This window comes from Lissotriton vulgaris, chromosome 12, assembly GCF_964263255.1.
Source record: "Lissotriton vulgaris chromosome 12, aLisVul1.2, whole genome shotgun sequence".
NCBI classification, from domain to species: domain Eukaryota; kingdom Metazoa; phylum Chordata; class Amphibia; order Caudata; family Salamandridae; genus Lissotriton; species Lissotriton vulgaris.
In genome coordinates, this window is record NC_141700.1 from 750,536,280 (window position 1) to 750,554,968 (window position 18,689).

General features: G+C 41.6%; 1 protein-coding gene across 1 annotated transcript in view; it reads right to left on the reverse strand.

Annotated features, from left to right (window-relative positions):
* Positions 1–5,653: 5,653 nt before the first annotated feature.
* LOC147678579 (alpha-2,8-sialyltransferase 8F-like) overlaps positions 5,654–18,689 on the reverse strand; it is a 165,581-nt gene continuing 152,545 nt past the window's right edge. Inside the window, exons 6-7 of the mRNA XM_086946603.1 lie at positions 7,205–7,294; positions 5,654–6,613 (exon numbers count right to left, since the gene is read on the reverse strand). Coding sequence (XP_086802729.1) covers positions 6,151–6,613; positions 7,205–7,294 — 553 coding nt within the window. The 3' untranslated portion in view covers positions 5,654–6,150. The remainder of the gene's footprint in view (positions 6,614–7,204; positions 7,295–18,689) is intronic.

Here is an 18,689-nt window from a genome sequence, read left to right on the forward strand (position 1 = left end):
CACCTATGCTTATTTCAGGGGTGCAACAGGGTGTCCTTTGGACACCCCTGCACCCTTGAAATTATTCTCAATTTGCGATTAGCAAATTGCAAATCGCAAATTGAGAAAAAATTCCCATTCCTTCCTATGGGCCTCCTGGCCCATAGAAATGAATGGGAAAGTATTCCTTAATTGTGAATTCGCAATTTGCGAATTCGCAATTAAGGAATATCAAGAAATCGCTAAAAAAATGCATTTTTCTTGATACGTACCATTTTGCGATTCAGAAATAGCGATTTCTTAAAAATCGCTAATACAGAATAGCAAATTGGTTCCTTGATACATATGGCCCTAAATGATGCTGCAAAGAAATGGTAACTGAAATTTTTCAGTAGTTTCCCAAAATGTTTTTTTTCCTGTTTTAATTTTTTTATAAACATTTTATTTTGAAAGCAAAGAATCATCAATCTTGCTTTCAAGCTTCTGAGAATAGTTGCATCAAATTAGAGAGCCTTCTGGGAGCATTATACATAGCCTCATATTGCTAAACTTTGAAAATGTGTGTAACACATTTTTATACAGGAACCACTGTCAGTAGTGCAGTCAGAGCTTACAACATTTACTTACAGTGCTCACCCTAATAATAAAGGCTTTCAATTAATGAACCATGAATACAAGTTTGAACAGCATTAACATATGGACAAAAATATTACCTTAACTGCAGACAGTTCCCTTACCTGATCCATAATGTGGTACTGTAAATTGGCAGCCAAAGGACTTGTGCTGCAGGGGGCCTGGGGCGAATTGTCTCAAGGACAAAATACACCTGAAAACTTGTTGCACTTGACCCAAAACAATATGTCGTGGGCGTCGGGCTATAGGAATTCCACATCCCTGTCAATTATTTCTTTGATCTTTTAAGGGCTGCTGGAGAAATAAAAGTGGAGAAAGTACAGCCTAATCCTCGCCTCCGAGTCCTTAATAGAATTGAAACTTTCCTTTACGATAGCTAGGACATTTCTTATTATGTGGATTGGATTGGAATTGTTAGTTGGGGAATTGTGTGGCATGTAATTGTGTGGAAAGTATTTCTATGGCATGGTATTCAGTGGAATTATGTTGATAGTAATTATGTGGTATTGAGTGTAATGGAATTTTGTGGAGTGGTATTGTGTGTTAAGGAGTGTAATTATGTGGAATGGTATTTGTGTTGTGGAGTGGTATGTAGTCGAGTTTATTTATGTGGTGTGCTGTTACATTTTGTGCAATTCTGTGGTGTGGATTGAATGTATGTGGTGTATTGTGTAATTGTGTTGTTGAGTTGAATTATGTAGTTTGGTATCCAATTATGTGATGTGGATTAGCAATGTGTGGAGTTGAATTGTGTGGCGTGAGACAGTATGGATAGCTTTGCCTTTTTGGTGATGAAAATAAACAAATAGGTAGTAGATATGTGTAATTGTTATGTAATTACGCATAATGGTGCATAATTTTGTTGTAATTTTACCTAATTACGCTAAAGCAGATTTCACACACCCCTAGATTTTTGGTTTTGTGGGTTGGACCTCTGAGTTATCTTAGCTAGCAGTGTGGTAGTTTAAGTATGTCTTGAAACTTTCCAGAATGCACAGATTGTGCATGTTGGGTCTAGGGGCAAGGCCTCTGTAATGCTGAGGCAGGAAAGGTCCAAATTATACAACAGGGTTGACTAAATTTTATGCATGAAAAGGCAAATTATGCGGCGTACTGCACCACACTTTCTGAAAATCACCCCTTCATTATTTTGTCATATTTACGTCTCGCCTACGCAGCGCGCATGCGCTGAAAAGGCGGAGACCTTTAGTAAGTAGGATGTATGCGCTTGTCGAAATAGGATTTTATATATAAAGTCTCCCAAAGTCTCTCAGGCTATGTGTAGAACATCTACCATTTAGAAAACTGCTGAAGACCTTCTTATTCCAACACTAGAACGAGTGCTACACTGGTTCTTCCCCAAACATATGCTGTAGATGCCTAAAGGCGCGGAGATACTCCTCCGGGCGTCGAATCTAGCGCGGTACAAACCTGCAAATAAATAAATAGATAAATAAAGCTCTATCCACACTTACCAAACTCTGCAAGTCTGTGCATTATAGGCAGTTTAGCAGGAAAAAAAATACTTAGTATTTTTGGGGAACAGTTTTAAAAAGTGACACCTTTCGCCATAAAGTGAAGGGTTCCATTTATTTTGTAAAATCATAATAGGGCATTGTTTGTATCGAAAACAAACTGCTTAGAATAGTGGTGCGCATGCCCTGAGGGTTGAATTGTCTGTACTTTTCTAAACGTTACATCAATATGCAATGCCTCCACTGAAGCTCGTCTGTAGTGTGAGTTAAGTAAAGGGTAAAGAGATGATCTTTCCACAATCATCCTGGAAGTTTCATGCGTCAAACGGTGGAGAATGATGACAGCGAGTAGTCAACTATTTGTCAGTGGCTAGAAGGACTGAGGGGGACAGTAGGTGACGAGTGCTGATTTTTGAAAACCTGGGAGGACTCGGAAGTAGAATGGAATAGGTGAAGAGATGGGAGCCACAGGGAATTATGAGAATTGTAGGCAGATGGGAATTAATAATGTTGCTCTGGTATTAGAAATATCTTCTATTGAATTCATGCCAGCCACGGGTGTATTTGGGGACGGCATTCCATTCCATCTTTTTCCTCGGTATGCCACTCCAGGCAGAAACCAGCCATATGCAACCCAGGCCTGGCTCTCATCCAGTAGGAACACTCCAACCTCACATGTCAGACCAGGTTTGCTTCAGATAGGAACACAAGCAACATAGTCTGGCTTAGGTATATCTGGGGCGCATTAATGAAATGTTCAGGGTCATCCCATGGTACTATGTCAATGAAGCCACCATCCAATCATACCCTTTTATTGAGCCTAGAGCAAACAGGATTTTTTTGTGTAGCTTTTTTATCATTGTAAAGCGTTTATGGAAATTTCAGGGCTAGATTAATAGTATAGTATCTTTTCAACCAGAAAGAAAAAGCCAAAATTCTCTGGAGTTTGCAAAAAGTCAAACAGGATCAGACAGACCAACGACTTCTTGTAATTATTGTGGCAACAGCAGAACCCACTTTAGTAGACATATATGGGGGGAAGGGATGCAGTTTTTAAGAACTCATTTATTTAGTGGGAATGTGAGAGGACACTATGAAAACACGCCCAAATTGGGGATTGCTGAATACCCAGTTCCTCCGATCAATGTACGGGGAAGTGTGAAGGTTTAAGAGGGCCCTAGAAAATGTTTTTAGGAGTGTTTACAAAGACCTTTTTTCTGCACCGAAAGATAAACTTGCAAAAAGTAGTGAGGCAAGTTGTGAAGGTTGCCAGGCTCATCTATAAGCTCAGAATAATACTTTGTGTCAACCGCATACATCTGATATCCAACATTGTATGTTTGTTAGAATTCAATAGCTGATGACAGGACAGTTTGCAAAGGTGTGTCATATTTCATGCTGACTATTCAGAAGAGAAATGAAAGGGAGAAAGCTAGAAATAGTAGGCGCCCTGGATAAGAGAAATGTGTGGCATGAACTGAACTAAAGAAATAACCAAGGAGCCAGAGAGTGCTGCTGAAATATAGGGCAGGGAGCATTGGCTAAGTTGGCAGAGGTACTGGGAAATGTCAACCAGTGTTAGCACACGAGGAGCTATGAAATGCAGGTGATAAGAAATGTCAGTGTGAGCTCCAGTGTAATCACACGAAGAGTTAAGGAACGTCAAGCACCGACTTCTCCAAGGGACGTGTCAGGCAGTCGCAGATCCGCTGCAACCACCCCAGGGCAAAGAAATGTTAGGCTGTGCGTGATACGTTTTAACTCCCATTTCGAGTTAAGTAACATCGAGTAGAGCAGAGTTCTGAAACCACCACCCCAGGAGCTTCGTAAAGCTGCCCTCGAGCACTGAGCGCTACATTGTGGCTGACTGAACAATGAGATGTCACGCAGAGAGTCGTAGATCAGTCTCCGCAAGGAGCAGACGGAAGTGCAACGTGTGATATTCGGAAAAAAATTAAAGGGGACTGTCAGTGACTGGTAGGGGGAGGGTGGTACATCCGCAGTTACCTTGGACGGCAACAGACAAACTAACCATCCGTTGCTATCCCACACTTCTTCTCCACTGACTGAAACTGGCAAAAAGGAGCCTTCCCAAAATACACAGCGAAGGCCTGCTCTACACGCAACTTCCGGAATCAGCCTAGTCGACACACGCCTAATGCCCAACTATCAGCGGGCGTTTCTTATGTTGTCCATAGAAAGCACAATAACTAAGGGCTGTGTGCATGTAAGAGTGCGTTCTGGTCACGTGCAATGTTATCTGCATACCAAAGCCCATGGAAGGTGTGGAGATGCTGGCTGGTGGGTTTATATGGCAACCTAAATTACCACAATAGAGTCTGCCTTACCCAGAGCATTTTGGTGTCCTGTGTTTGTACTCAACCTGCAATACTCAACACTACAGATATTGGGGACAACCAACCTGGGTTCACGACAAACCAGTAAATGAGTAATGGAGCAGGGAGGGAGAAACAAAGTGCTGGTGCGTACAAAGCAACCGCCATGTTTAAAGATCAAGTGACGTGGTGGTTGCGCTGATTATAAGCAAACATGTAACCCACCTCTGCCACGCATGTCGACTTATTCACAATCACAAGCAATGGAGCAGAGAGGGAGAAACAACAAGCCGGAGCGTGCAAAACTGGCGCTGTGCTTAAATATGAAGCATGGCGGCTGCTCTGCTAAGCAAAATGGAACACGTGGGCACGTGCCAATGCGAGCACAGTGCTTAGCTCAGCCAATATTAAAATAAAAAATGCAGCTTGGGGCACATGTAAAAAAAAAAGTAGTCCCCAAAGAAATAGCTGAAGACCAACAGTGTAAGGAACTGTAGTTGGCCGTTGCTCCTGACTTAAGAACGGAAGTGATGTATCCGAAGCAATGACCAATAAGGAGCCAGAATATAGGAGTGATGGTGTTAAGAGCCAATGGCAAGCAGCAGATGAAATTATTCACGGTAGAGGGATTATAGCAGTTCTTGCAGAAAATGCATGTGCGCTGATGCTCGACCTAAAAAAAAGGAGGGTATAATCCAATCCATGAATGAAGAACAGAGGGAACAATGCAATCTAAGATAAAATCAAAGAGGAAATAACTCAACACATAAAGCAAGGAGGGTAGAATTCAGTTCTTGATTGGAGGCCGAAAAGTATAATTCAATCCTTGATTGAAACTAAGACAGCATAATTCAATCCATGATTGAAGCAAAAAAAGGTTTTACTCAATCCTTAATTAAAGGCAAGAGGGTAAAGTTCAATCCTCGATTGAAGCGAGGAGGGTTTATTAATTTCTTGATTAAAGCAAGGAGGGTATAATTCAATTCTTGAATGAAAGAAGGAGGGTTCTCTTGTGTGGCTCAGAACTGTGATCAGTGAGTGGACCTTTTGTGATTTCAGCCAAAAAAAACAAGTGTGCACATCCCAATACCAGGATTGCCACAGCTCATCTAACCACCATGTCAGTTCTACTTGCTGGTCTTTATTAAAAATCTTTTATTGAATATATATGAAAAAGATACAACAAAATGCGTACAATATTAAGTAATGTGTTTATTCGAACCAGTATATGTTTATTACTATTTAATTATCAATAAAGAAACACAGGCAAGGGGTGTTTTTCTGGAACATCCTCATAAACGAGTGAAGGCATTTGTTTACAAGATATCTTGGGCTCATTGGCATCAGTGGAGTGCAAAGTCAGACACAGCATTGCATGAAGTAGACCTGCATCTAATTTACATTCTTCCCCTTCAAAATGTTGGGAACGTTCTGCTCATTTACAGAAAGGTCCATGCCGAGTATCTCACGTGACTTTTTTAGGAGAGGACCAATATCGCTTGGAAAACTTACACAAGCTACTGTGGGAGACTGCTTTGAGCAGAAATTGTGTCTTGGCGAGATATCTTGAACCAGATTCCTGCGTACAAAAACGACACATGAATTTATATTATGCAAAATGGCAAACATTTCACGCATGTTGCGTAATGCGTAAGCCAGTAATTCTCCAGAATTACTCCTCTTAAACGGAAATAAAACATGGGATTAATCTGAACCAATGTCCCATGTCAGAAACACGGCCCCACGTGTAGCCGCAGTGCTCCATCAATGTGCATCTGAGAGTAGAGTAAGAATTCCATAGGCATGGCGTGCATAACCTTGCTGACCATGATCTGGTCATAGTAATGGTAACTGAGCTTCCTGCCCTTCCAGTCGGTGCGGAATGGCCAGAAGCCATAGAGGGTAACGGTGTCGCAGAGCTCCAGGGCTGCACTGACCAGCATGAATCCCGATGACAACCTCAGTGCCTTCAGCCCCTTGTCCTTCCAGTACTCTGCCAGCTTCTGAAGGTACACAGGATGGAAGGACACCATCTTGGAGGCCAGGCCAAAGTCCTCAAGCGTGTACTGGACCTTGAAGGACACCTCAGTGTTAAACGTGAAGGAGAACGTTGGCATCAGGATGAGGGCATCTCCATAGGGCTGCATCATGTCAACAAAGGCTTTCCTTCTGTGATTTAAATTTTGAAATCTGAAAGGCAGAATAGAATATAAGTGCAAATGCCTAAGTGAGACTTACGGTCAAGCTTTCGTGTTGTAAGTACAAATAGCAGAGCAGACAAGAAAGATTTTGACCTTTAACAGCATCCAAAATGGCTCGGAGGGAATTTATTTTAATGAAAGATCAAAGGGACAGTATAGTGGAGGGTAGTGGGGTGAGCAGTGAAACACGAAAAATGGATGGGGTGGCAGGACAAATCTGCCTCAAAAGTGCCCTTCCAAGTATGCTATGTTATGAACTGATGTAGCCCACATTCTGCACTGGTATGACCATGATGCGGGAGAACTCTACAGACAAAGGTGTGGAATGGGGTGAGGAGCATTATAAAAAAAAAACAACGTTTTTAAAAAAAATTTTTACATTGCCACAACACTGAACTAGTATTGAAAACAATGCACTGTTGAAATAGTTCTTTCTTTATGGCGACCCACCCATCAACACTGGTTTCTGGCTTTTCTGAGGTATTTTGCCCCTGCGGCAAACTGAAGTAAAAAATAAAAACTCTGAAAAGAGCCAAAAAGGTCACTGTTGTAGAAGTAAATCTGAGGGTCTTGATGGTACCTTGTAATTACAATGCTCGGGTTTACAGTGACGAGGTGAACCTTCTTCCCTGCGTCATTTGTATAGTTGAGGAGCGGCGGCACGTTGAATCTGTAAGGAGGTGCAGAAAAGACAAGAGATGAGAAACCCGGGCACAGCTATACCTTCAGGGTGGTGGCTTTATGTGGCTGATATTAAGATCCATGATATATGTCATAATAGTTGTATTATGAAGCAGTCATGCTTTGCCCTCCAAGTGCATCTTTCACGAATAAGATTGCAGGGATAGAAGCAAACATGGTACTGAACACTTATGAAAAATGGAGGTTCTAAAAGAGGGTTTAAAAAGAGGAGGTAAAAAATGAGTTCTTTCTTTTTTTGCCATCTAAAGCAGCTTAATATTCACCCTTTTCCATGATGCCCTTCTTTCTGCTGGCCAGCTGCTTCCTTCCCAGATCTCTCAAAGGCAGCCATCTTAAGAAGGACTTGTTTTCCGGTAATGAACAAGCGACATCATAAGCACACTATTCTACCCAGATCACCACAAAGGAAGCTGCTCTTTTCCTGCAAAACTCTGGACTTCTAAAAAAATTAAAACACTAACAGCCTGATTCATCAAGGTGAGTATTTGCTATTCCTTAATAGCGATTATTAAGGAATCGCTATTAAGGAATAGCAAAATGCTATTCACCAAGAAATCGCTAAATAAATTGCGATTTCTAATTATTCCTTAATTGCGATTAGCAAATTGCTAATCGCAATTAAGGAATATCTCCCCATTCATTCCTATGGGCCCAAAGGCCCATAGGAATGAATGGGAAGACATTTCAATGTGCGAATCGCAATTAGCGATTCGTATATTGAAATTGCGATTTCAAGGGTGCAGGGGTGTCCAGAGGACACCCTGTAGCACCCCTGAAATGAATGTATGCTACATTGGTGTTGCGCACACACATGTCCCAAGGACATGTGTGTGTGTAACATCGAACTTAGAAAAAAGCATTTAAATGCATTTTTCTATGTTTCCGCTATTTACCACGAGGTTTAACCTCGCGGTAAATAGCGGGAAATTTTTGCGAATTCGCAATTTAAAAATGTTTCAAGAATAGCATTTAAGGAATCTCTAATAGAGATTCCTTAAATGCTATTCCTCGCAAATATGCGAATTCTTAAATAGCGATTTTTGCATTTGGGATGATGAATCCCAAATGCAAAAATACCGCTCGCAAAGGGCCAGATTCTCAGAATCTGGCCCTTTGCGACCGGATTTAACAATGATGAATCAGGCTGTAAAATCATGAAACTCTATGACAGTCATTTCCAAACTTTTTAGAGCCATGACCCATTTTTTTAGAACGACAAGCTTTTGTGACCTGCCTTGGTTTAGTGGACCTGAGGCATTGCGTGGTAGAGCACTGACATTTATCCTTGGCATCATCAAGTAAAGTGTCTTGAATTGTTTTGATCCTATTAAAATCTTTATTTCCATCACTTCAGAAGTACAAATAAAAGGGGAGAGGATGCAGCCTTCCGGCTAGAGCGGTCGCCCTTGGATCTGTGGAACCAGTTTCGAGTCTCAGCAAGGATGCTCAACATCCTGTGATTATGGGCAAATCACTTCATCTCCCTGTGCCTAACAAAAATGAATGTGTTCATCTGTAACGAAACTGGTGCTCATGTAAATCGCTCTGATACCCGATGTCTCGGGTTTAGTTTGCTCTATATAAAACTCAGAAAAAATAAATTGGGTTTAATTTTGCTTTCCTAACTGCTGAATGTCTACAGTTCACTTGCAGGTATTTACATTGTGTTGTGTGTTACAAAAAATGGCATCCTACACCTTTACCTTTCAAACACCTGTACCCAAGCAGGATAGTCACATAATTCAATTAACTTTTCTTTCTCTGATTTCAAAATGAGAGGAGGTTGTAAACACCTATCCCCATGAAAATGCAGAATTTTGCCAGATGTTATAGCCTGACTATGTCTTTGAAGCACAACACAAGTTACAAGATAAATACAGATTTAAAAGGATTTCTGTTTATTGCTTTAACTTTCATGAAACACCTAAAATTGTCTCATTAACCACTGAGGAACACTACTGTACGAGGTAATTGTGACCCTGGCAGGCAATGTGCTGTTCTTCCGCATTGTTTAAATTCCTTGGGATCACTAGCTCTGGGAATACACCTGTGTGCCTAAAGTATTACATCACCTGAAATACCAAAGCTGGCTTCCGAAGCACCCCCAAACTCAATTGCTTATTGCAGAGGAGTGCCAATTAAGCTTGAAACACGTGCTCAGAAATTCCCAGCACAGACTGTGCTAATACTGGGTGGCAAACGTTTGAGTAGATATGAATGTCGCAAAAACTACCGTAGATTAGGGGTCCAAGGGAATAAGTTTAAAGACCGCTGAAATGAAAATTCCCCAATACAGAATTTTACAAAAACCCAAATCACCTTGATTCTCGTCAACAGCATTAATGTAACCATTGATGTAATAAAGTGGTGTCCTCTCAATAACCTAAAAGGTGTCAATCAGTAAGGGAAATCATCCCTTAAGGATTAGAACCCTGACTCACCCGAAGGTGACATGCTTCATCATATGGGTCCTCCTTACCAGTGAAGAAATCCTAGTCAACACTGGGAGCTGCAACTTCGTGTTTGTTATGAAGGAGCTCAGAGATGTTTTGTTTCAAAGGGAAGGATGGATACTAATTCCCATATGAGAGAATGGTGGGTGTCGTGAGGTTTGCAGCGCTGTGTGAAAAATAGAGTGAAGTTAAAACTGTCTAGGATAGATGCGCTAACATCCGTTTTATTTTTGTGCTCTACCTGGCAGATTTAAAAACGTAAGGCAACACAGTGGTATGGATTTATAACCACTGTCACATTAAGGTCAACATGTTTCAGCCCAATGATCAGATCCCTGTATCGGTGGCTTTCTTCAGGACCAGTTCTAATAGTATTGCTGCTGCTACAATTTGTGAAAAAATAATAATAAGAAAAAGAAATTTATACAAAACCAGTATTCCTGTATCTTCTTATCAAGGAATACACCAGGTATCTGTAATTTAAGGAAAAAGAAGAATAGAGGAAACGAGAGAACAACCAAATAGTATGGACATCAATGACATGTTGACTAATGATACGTGTATTGTAACTATATCAGTAGCCTATGTGCGCTTTAAGTAGTCACAGAAATACTAGGACTTACCTTCCAAAGTAGGATAGCCCTGCCTCACCTCAACCTGGCAGGCTGCTCAGGAAGGAGGCCCCGCACTACGGGAAAAAACCCAACATTTTTCACTAAATCATTCGTGAAATATAAAGCACAGATGTATATATATTTTTTTGTCTTGAATTCATTAAGCACCATCAACATGTGTAGGTCAACGCAAGGAGTCTAAAAACACCAGCCGGTATCGAGACACACCGCAGGTAATTAGTTTACACTTTGTGCAATGTTAAGCTTTTCATGCTTAAAAGTAGAGCATAATGCTTTGATAACAATTTGGTATAGCAGTAATATTCACACCATTTTAAAACTGTATTCGACATCCACACTATCTCAGTAAGGATATCTAGGCAGTTAGAATATTCAGATTTTCAAGACATTGCCAGCCCTCTTTGTTTTTAAGATCAGAGCCAGAGTCAGAGTAAAGGACTAGATCCAAAAACGCTCTGCGGCTTACCTGTCCATCGGTACCTCGGTCATACGAGAGCTCGCCCGGGAGGTACCGACCTGGAGTAGGTTAAGCCTCTTTATACTGATGGAACGAGCGTGGGAGATTTGGGTCTTTTCGCGCCTCAGTTGGCCTAAGAATGCCTGATGGTAATTCCAGCGCGATCGCGCATGCGTTAATAAACACACTGAACCCTGTGCTTAAAATTCGCGATGTGCATGCGTGAGCTACAAAAGCTACACGTCTTGTCAGTTTTACTAACACGCCCTTAGTAGTTAAGGAGTGTTCACCGTAACACCAAGACAAATAAGCTCATGTATGTCTTGTGTATGGAGTCAATTACGTCCGATGTTAAAAACACAAACGTCACAGCCCTCATAATAAAGAGTAGTGTCTCCTTTGTGAACATGAGTTAATCTGCCGTGTTAGGTCAAACTCGGAGACCCTCTCGCCAGAGACTAATGTCTCCGTAATGCGCATGTATCAAGACCACGAATTCTCACAAATCATCATGCTACAGCGAGAAGTCCAGCCATCCCGCCGCAATCAGTTGGATTAGATGAATGTGTAATTCACAACTAATTCACCATAGCTCACTTCGAATTTCAGTACTGTCGCTAAACAGGGTTTAGTGTGTTTATTAACGCATGCGCGATCGCGCTGGAATTACCATCAGGCATTCTTAGGCCAACTGAGGCACGAAAAGACCCAAATCTCCCGCGCTCGTTCCATATCAGTATAAAGAAGCTTAACCTACTCCAGGTCGGTACCTCCCGGGGAGAGCTCTCATATGACCGAGGTCCCGATGGACAGGTAAGCCGCAGAGCGTTTTTGGATCTAGTCCTTTACTCTGACTCTGGCTCTGATCTTAAAAACAAAGAGGGCTGGCAACGTCTTGAAAATCTGAATATTCTAACTGCCTAGATATCCTTACTTAGGTAGTGTGGATGTCGAATACAGTTTTAAAATGGTGTGAGTATTACTGCTATACCAAATTGTTATCAAAGCATTATGCTCCACTTTTTAGCATGAAAAGCTTAACATTGCACAAGCTGTAAACTAATTACCTGCGGTGTGTCTCGATACCGGCTGGTTATTTTAGACTCCTTGCGTTGACCTACACATGTTGATGGTGCTTAATGAATTTAAGACAAAAAAAATATATATACATCTGTGCTTCATATTTCACGAAAGATTTAGTGAAAGTTTTTTGGTTTTTCCCGTAGTGCGGGGCCTCCTTCCTGAGCAGGCTGCCAGGTTGAGGTGAGGCAGGGCTATCCTACTTTGGAGGGTAAGTCCTAGTATTTCTGTGACTACTTAAAGCGCACATGGGCTACTGATATAGTTACAATACACGTATCATTAGTCAGCATGTCATTGATGTCCATACTGTTTGGTTGTTCTCTCATTTCCTCTATTCTTCTTTTTCCTTGATTTACAGATACCTGGTGTATTCCTTGATAAGAAGATACAGGAATACTGGTTTTGTATAAATTTCTTATTATTATTATTATTTTTTTCACAAATTGTAGCAGCAGCAATACTATTAGAACTGGTCCTGAAGAAAGCCACCGATACAGGGATCTGATCATTGGGCTGAAAAATGTTGACCCTAATGTGACAGTGGTTATAAATCCATACCACTGTGTTGCCTTACGTTTTTAAATCTGCCAGTTAGAGCACAAAAATAAAACGGATGTTAGTGCATCTATCCTAGACAGTTTTAACTTAACTCTATTTTTCACACAGCGCTGCAAACCTCACGACACCCACCATTCTCTCATATGGGAATTAGTATCCATCCTTCCCTTTGAAACAAAACATCTCTGAGCTCCTTCATAACAAACACGAAGTCGCAGCTCTCAGTGTTGACTAGGATTTCTTCATTGGTAAGGAGGACCCATATGATGAAGCATGTCACCTTCGGGTGAGTGAGGGTTCTAATCCTTAAGGGATGATTCCCCTTACTGATTGACACCTTTTAGGTTATTGCGAGGACACCACTTTAGTATATCAATGGTTACATTAATGCTTTAGACGAGACTCGAGGTGATTTGTGTTTTTGTAGATATGAATGTCAACACCATCGAGGAATCCATTTACCATAATGCCCTGAGAGGACTGATGCAGACAGTGTGCTGCTCTCCTCCACTGCTTACATCTTCTCTGATTGCCACATCACTTGAGTGATATGAGTCAACATACTGAGCAGATTGTCCAAACACAGTGTAGGTGAAAATATTCTAGGTCCTTTGTAGAGTACCAGTGGTTGTGACTTGAAGTCCCATATGGACTGAATTGTGGTAGACTTCAACACAAAAGAGTGTGCGAATGCTCACAGCGGGCGCACTGCTGGTGCGCCAAAGGCAACCCGTCCTCGCTCCGCGCCACAACCCTTCCTGCCCCTGAAGAGGACACCATCGCTGAGCTCTACACCCTTGACCCCTAATACCGCAACAAACACTTTCACCTTCACCCACTACCACTTCACCTGCCACTGGACACACATTACCCCACCTACCAGTCCCACCCTGAACTCACCAAAGACAACACCTGAACAAAAACACTAACTAGCATGCGCCCTTTTCAACACACGCTCACTATGCAAGCTTTAAACTGAATTATGGGACCTCACCTCACCTCACCCTTGCACCGAACAGGGTCTTCCTCTGTGGAAATCGAAAATAATTTCTGTTAGCATAAGCTGAAGTCATCTTGTTTGTGGCATCCATTTCGTTAGCTATGTAATTCTAACGTCTTCACTGTTACTTGCCTTTCTATTCGGCTTGTGTCATCAACTTTAGTTAACTCCTTCTGTACTGAGCCAAAGCAAAGCACGTGCTGAGAAAAGGCCTGTAGATGCTGAAAGGCACCTGGTTAAAGATGTAACTGTCAGATATTTCTGGCTGCTGTAAGCAGTTGTGTTCCCCCTCCCACTTCGCTGAGTAAGTGATCTACCACTGTTCTTTGTATTCCAGCTTCAGTGTCAATCTCTATTTTGGTGGTCTATTGATCCATAGACAAGATAAGGGTGAACCCTGCAGCGGTGTGCTCATTAAAAGGCACATTTCCACAGTTAGCACCCGACTCGTGGGGCCTCATCGGAGACGCGGCCGTCCAAAGGAGTGGTCTTGACGGAAGAGGGAAATTTTGCTGAGGAGACGTCCTGCATGAGTAGACACTTGTCTTTGCAGCCAAAGGGATTTTTCCAGTTTTTTTGGTTTGACTCTCCAGGTGGTTGCCGGTCCTGAATGAGGTATCCTTTGGCGTAATATTTGCAGTGACCATTAGTTTGACCAAGAGATTGGCAGTTGGAAGTTGGGAACTCTTGTTTGGTAAGGTCACTGAAGCGGCACTCTTGATTTGCTTGGCCAAGATTCTGGTTTTTGTTTGTTTGATTTATTTTTTTGCAAAAGATAAAGGCAGGTAATGTGGAGATTTTGCTCTACTTTTGAATATTTTGGAAAAGTAATATTTTACAAAAATTTGGTAGCATGCCTGTTTCCAGCGCACTGCGTAAGCTGTGTTGCTGTCTTGGAGGTACCAAAATAGATTTAGACAGAAGTCCAACGGCTCCTCCAGAGGGGACACCTAATTGGCATATGTACATTAAATACAGTATTTCTTCCATAATGTATAGTACAATTTGGAACAAATATACGAAAAAGGATCCTGATTTACAATGGCCTCTGAATGGGTCAATTGAATTTAAAAAGATTCAATATGTAGAGCAGTGTTTATTCAAGAAAATAAGTCGACAAGATGTGTGTGAATGTGTACAAATGTGGGAGAAAAAAGTGCAAGAGAGAGTGAGGAAAGAAGAAACTATAGCAGAAAAAGAACAGCGAAAAACAATATATCAAAAAGCATTGGAATTAAAAAATAAAGAGATGACGGCAATTAAAGAAAAAGAGGAAAGGGAGCGGCGTTTAGAGGTAACTGGCCAGTACCCTATTAGGCCCCCCATTTATCCCATACTTAATAAACCTCAGGATGAGTCCACCTTTTTAGCTCGACCTCCGCCCCCGTATAAATTTCCTTCTGCCCCTGAGGATGATCTTTCTGAAGAAGAACATTTTTCCTCAGATGATAAAGACCTAGATAAGCAAGATGGGCGACAGACTTTCTCTACTTTGACTGTTGACGAAAAAGCCAATATCAGATCCACTGCTCACAAAGAAGCTTGTGGGAATACTTCTGGTCCAGACCTTGTAGCAATGGTTCAGCTGTGGGAGGATTAGAGCAGTTATATTTTGCAGAGACGTTTACCTGGGAGGTAATACTTGGGTTTAGAAACATTTCTAAAACCTTAGAGCCCATTTATATTAATTTTGATTATAAACAATTAAGTGATGGAACTTTCCTTTTTTCAAATATACCTGATCTAATTAGGCTTGTAGTTAAATTAAGACATGATGCACAGCGTTTAAAAGTGGATAAAAAATCAGCTGGTAAAGTTAAAACTGCACAAACAGTTCAGATCCCAGTGCAAAAAGAAGAAGTTTTGGAGAAAGACAATGACCCTAATGATACTGTAGTTACTGCAAAACCAATGCGTGAAGCTGTGCTTCTGTATGTTCCCCCAAAGAGTGCGGGCACAAATGACGATAAATCTTCAGATGATGCAAAGGTGTATTTTGTCTATAATTAGGTCTGTACTCCTTGGGGTAGAGCAGATGTTATGGCTCTTAAGGCTGCTTTGCCTGATCCGCGGAAAAATACGCCTGCTTTCTATGAAGAAGTGGAAGGAGCCATTAGTTCCTTCACTATGACCTTGCCAGATATTGATATGTTTTTTGGACTTATTTAACCCCCTGATATGTGGAGAACAGTTCGGAAAATAGATGATAATGTAGCATATGGTGATACTTGGGTGCATTTAGAAGAAATAGATGCGGCTAGGGAACCTGCTCAGAAACCACAACAGGAGGTATTAGATCTTCCGAAAGCTATTGTGACTAAGTTGAAAACTCTCATACCCCTAAGAAAATAGATTGGACAACATGGCATCCTGTAAACAGTTTACAATTTCTTTACACAATTCGAAGAGAAATTCAATGACTTTAGTGGGCAGTCATTGACAGATGATATGGGTAAGCATTTGTTCGTCGACAAATTTGTCGCTAACATGTTGCCAGAAATAGCTAGTCGCCTTAAGGCCAGCGAGAGTTTGTGGACTATGTCTTCCCCAGTCTCCCTTTTGACTATGGCCCAGTATTATGTGCGTCAGGAATTAGAAGCAAAGGACAAAGAGGATAAGAAGGTAAAGGATTTAAAGACAAAAGTTATGTTGGCTCAAGTATATGGCCCACCATTCAGAGGTAGTGGTAGAGGCAGACGTGCAGTATATACACCGGGTGCACCCCCTTTCTCTCGATCAACTTTGTCTTCTGATCAGTGTGCTAATTGTAAAGAGATTGGACATTGGCATTGTGAGTGCCCCCTTTTGCGAGGTCAGCAGTATCAACGGGGTAGAGGAAGCATGAGAGGACGCCCAGGGAATTCAGGACAAAGGAGAGGACTAGGAAATTTTCCCAGGTTTGAGGCAGTTGAACATGGACCAGATTATTCTAATACTTTTGACAGACGGGATCAATATCAAATGTCAGATTATTTGGCTGATGTTCTTGGGTATTCTGATTATGCATAGGAATGCCTAGGATGGGGTAAGGAACAGGTTGAGGTCCCAGTAGATTTGACAGGTACTTATGTTGATGCAAACGTCTTGGGCTCTACTGATCAGTTTCTGGTTGATACAGGAGCTACTCGTAGTGCTTTGTCTAAACAATTGGTTCCTAGGGCTTCCCTGTCTGGCGTAATGATAACATCGATAGGATTCGATTGGACACCTACATTTAGTCCACTTTCACAGCCACTTGTATTTAGTCTTGATACATTCACTGCAGAATGTCCATTTTTGCTTTTCCCTAACACGCCGGATAATATTGTGGGTATCGATATGCTCAAATATTTTCGTGCTACAATATGTTTTTCCCCAGAAAGTGTGCGTATTATCTTAAATGATAATTATCCAATGGTTGAGAGGTCTTGTCTCATTAAAGAGGATATCACTCTGCCATTTTTACCTAGTACTTTATGGGCTACATCAGATACCGATGTGGGACAAATGGTTATTCCACCAGTGCATATTCAAGTGAAGGAAGGTGCTTCATTTCCTCGACTGCCCCAATATAAAATATCTCGGGAAGGTGAAGAAGCATTGACGCACATTGTTCAGGATTTGATCACGGTGGGGGTTGTGGAAGAAGTCCCTTATAACATTTGTAATAGCCTTATCCTTCCTATTTTGAAAAGAGACACTGATACTAAAATGTACATTCTTTATTGATTTACAAGAGGTTAACAAAATTGTGGTGCCCCAATACCCGGTAGTCTCTGACATCACAACACTTCTTACTATGGTTCCTCCTACTGCCACTACATTTAGTGTAATTGATTTAAAGAATGCATTTTTTTCAATACTTATTCATCCTGACTGCCATTATTTGTTTGGCTTCACATTAAATAATAGATCATACAGATTCTGTAGAGCTCCACAAGGGTATGCAGAGAGTCCTAGCATTTATAGCCAGGCATTGAAAAGGCAGATTGATTCTTTTCCTGTATCGAAAGGGGTGGCTCGTATTCAATATGTTGATTACATCTTGTTGGCTGCCAATACCCCTGAGCAGTGTAAAGAAGGAATACTGTACTTGTTATCATTTCTTGCCTCTCATCATCACAAAGTCTCTTGGAAGAAATTGTAATTTTGTAGACAGCAGGTTACCTATTTAGGTCACCTCCTGTCAAAGGAGGGAAGTTCACTCCCACCACATCGCATACAGATCATTTTCGACACTCCTGTGCCCCGTACTCAGAAGGATGTCCATGCACTGATTGGCCTTACTTCTTTCTGTAGGCAGTGGATCCCTAGCCTTTCGTACATTATTAAACCCTTATTGGTCCTTTTGATTAAAGACACTCCCATGCCTCTCCCATGGACTACTGAATGCCAGAATGCCTTTCAACAGCTATGTCAAGCTTTTGGTTCTGCACCAGTATTAGGAACTCCAGACTACACTAAGACTTTCACACTCTATGTACACGAGAGGAAAGGTTGTGCCCTCTTGGTTTTAACACAGACACACGGTGCTAAACAACGTCCTTGTGCATATTTCTCAGCTGTCCTTGATCCAGTTGCCCGTGCGCTGCCTGGTTGCTGTCGAGCGGCAGCGGCTGTGTCCATACGTCAGAGTGAGGGAATAGTCTTGTCACTTAGATTGTTTGTGTTAGTACCTCATTCAGTCGATGCTTTGCTAAATCAAACGAAAACACAGCATCTGACTAGTGCCCGTTTGACAGGATATGAATTGACACTTTTGGCCCCTCATATCACGTTGAAAAGATGTTTGACTCCGAATCCTGCCACCAGGTTGCCACTTCCAGCTACTCAGTCTCAGTCACAAGAGTTACATGATTGTATATCCCTTACTGAAGAACAAAGGGTCGTGTTGACCTACAAGATACACCTCTTTCTTACGTTGATGGGGAATTGTGAGTTGATGGGTCTTGCCTGAAGTTGCCTGATGGCACTACATCTGCTGCTTATGCAATCACAACACTTCAGACAGTAGTTGAGACACTTGTATCCCTCAGACGTCAGCTCAAGCAGCTGAGTTAATAGCACTGACAAGAGCATGTGAGCTTAGTACAGATTTGCTTGTCAACATTTACACTGATAGCCAATACGCCTTTGGTGTGGTACATAGCTTTGGCCAACTTTGGAAAGAAAGAGGCTTTCTCACTTCACATGGGACA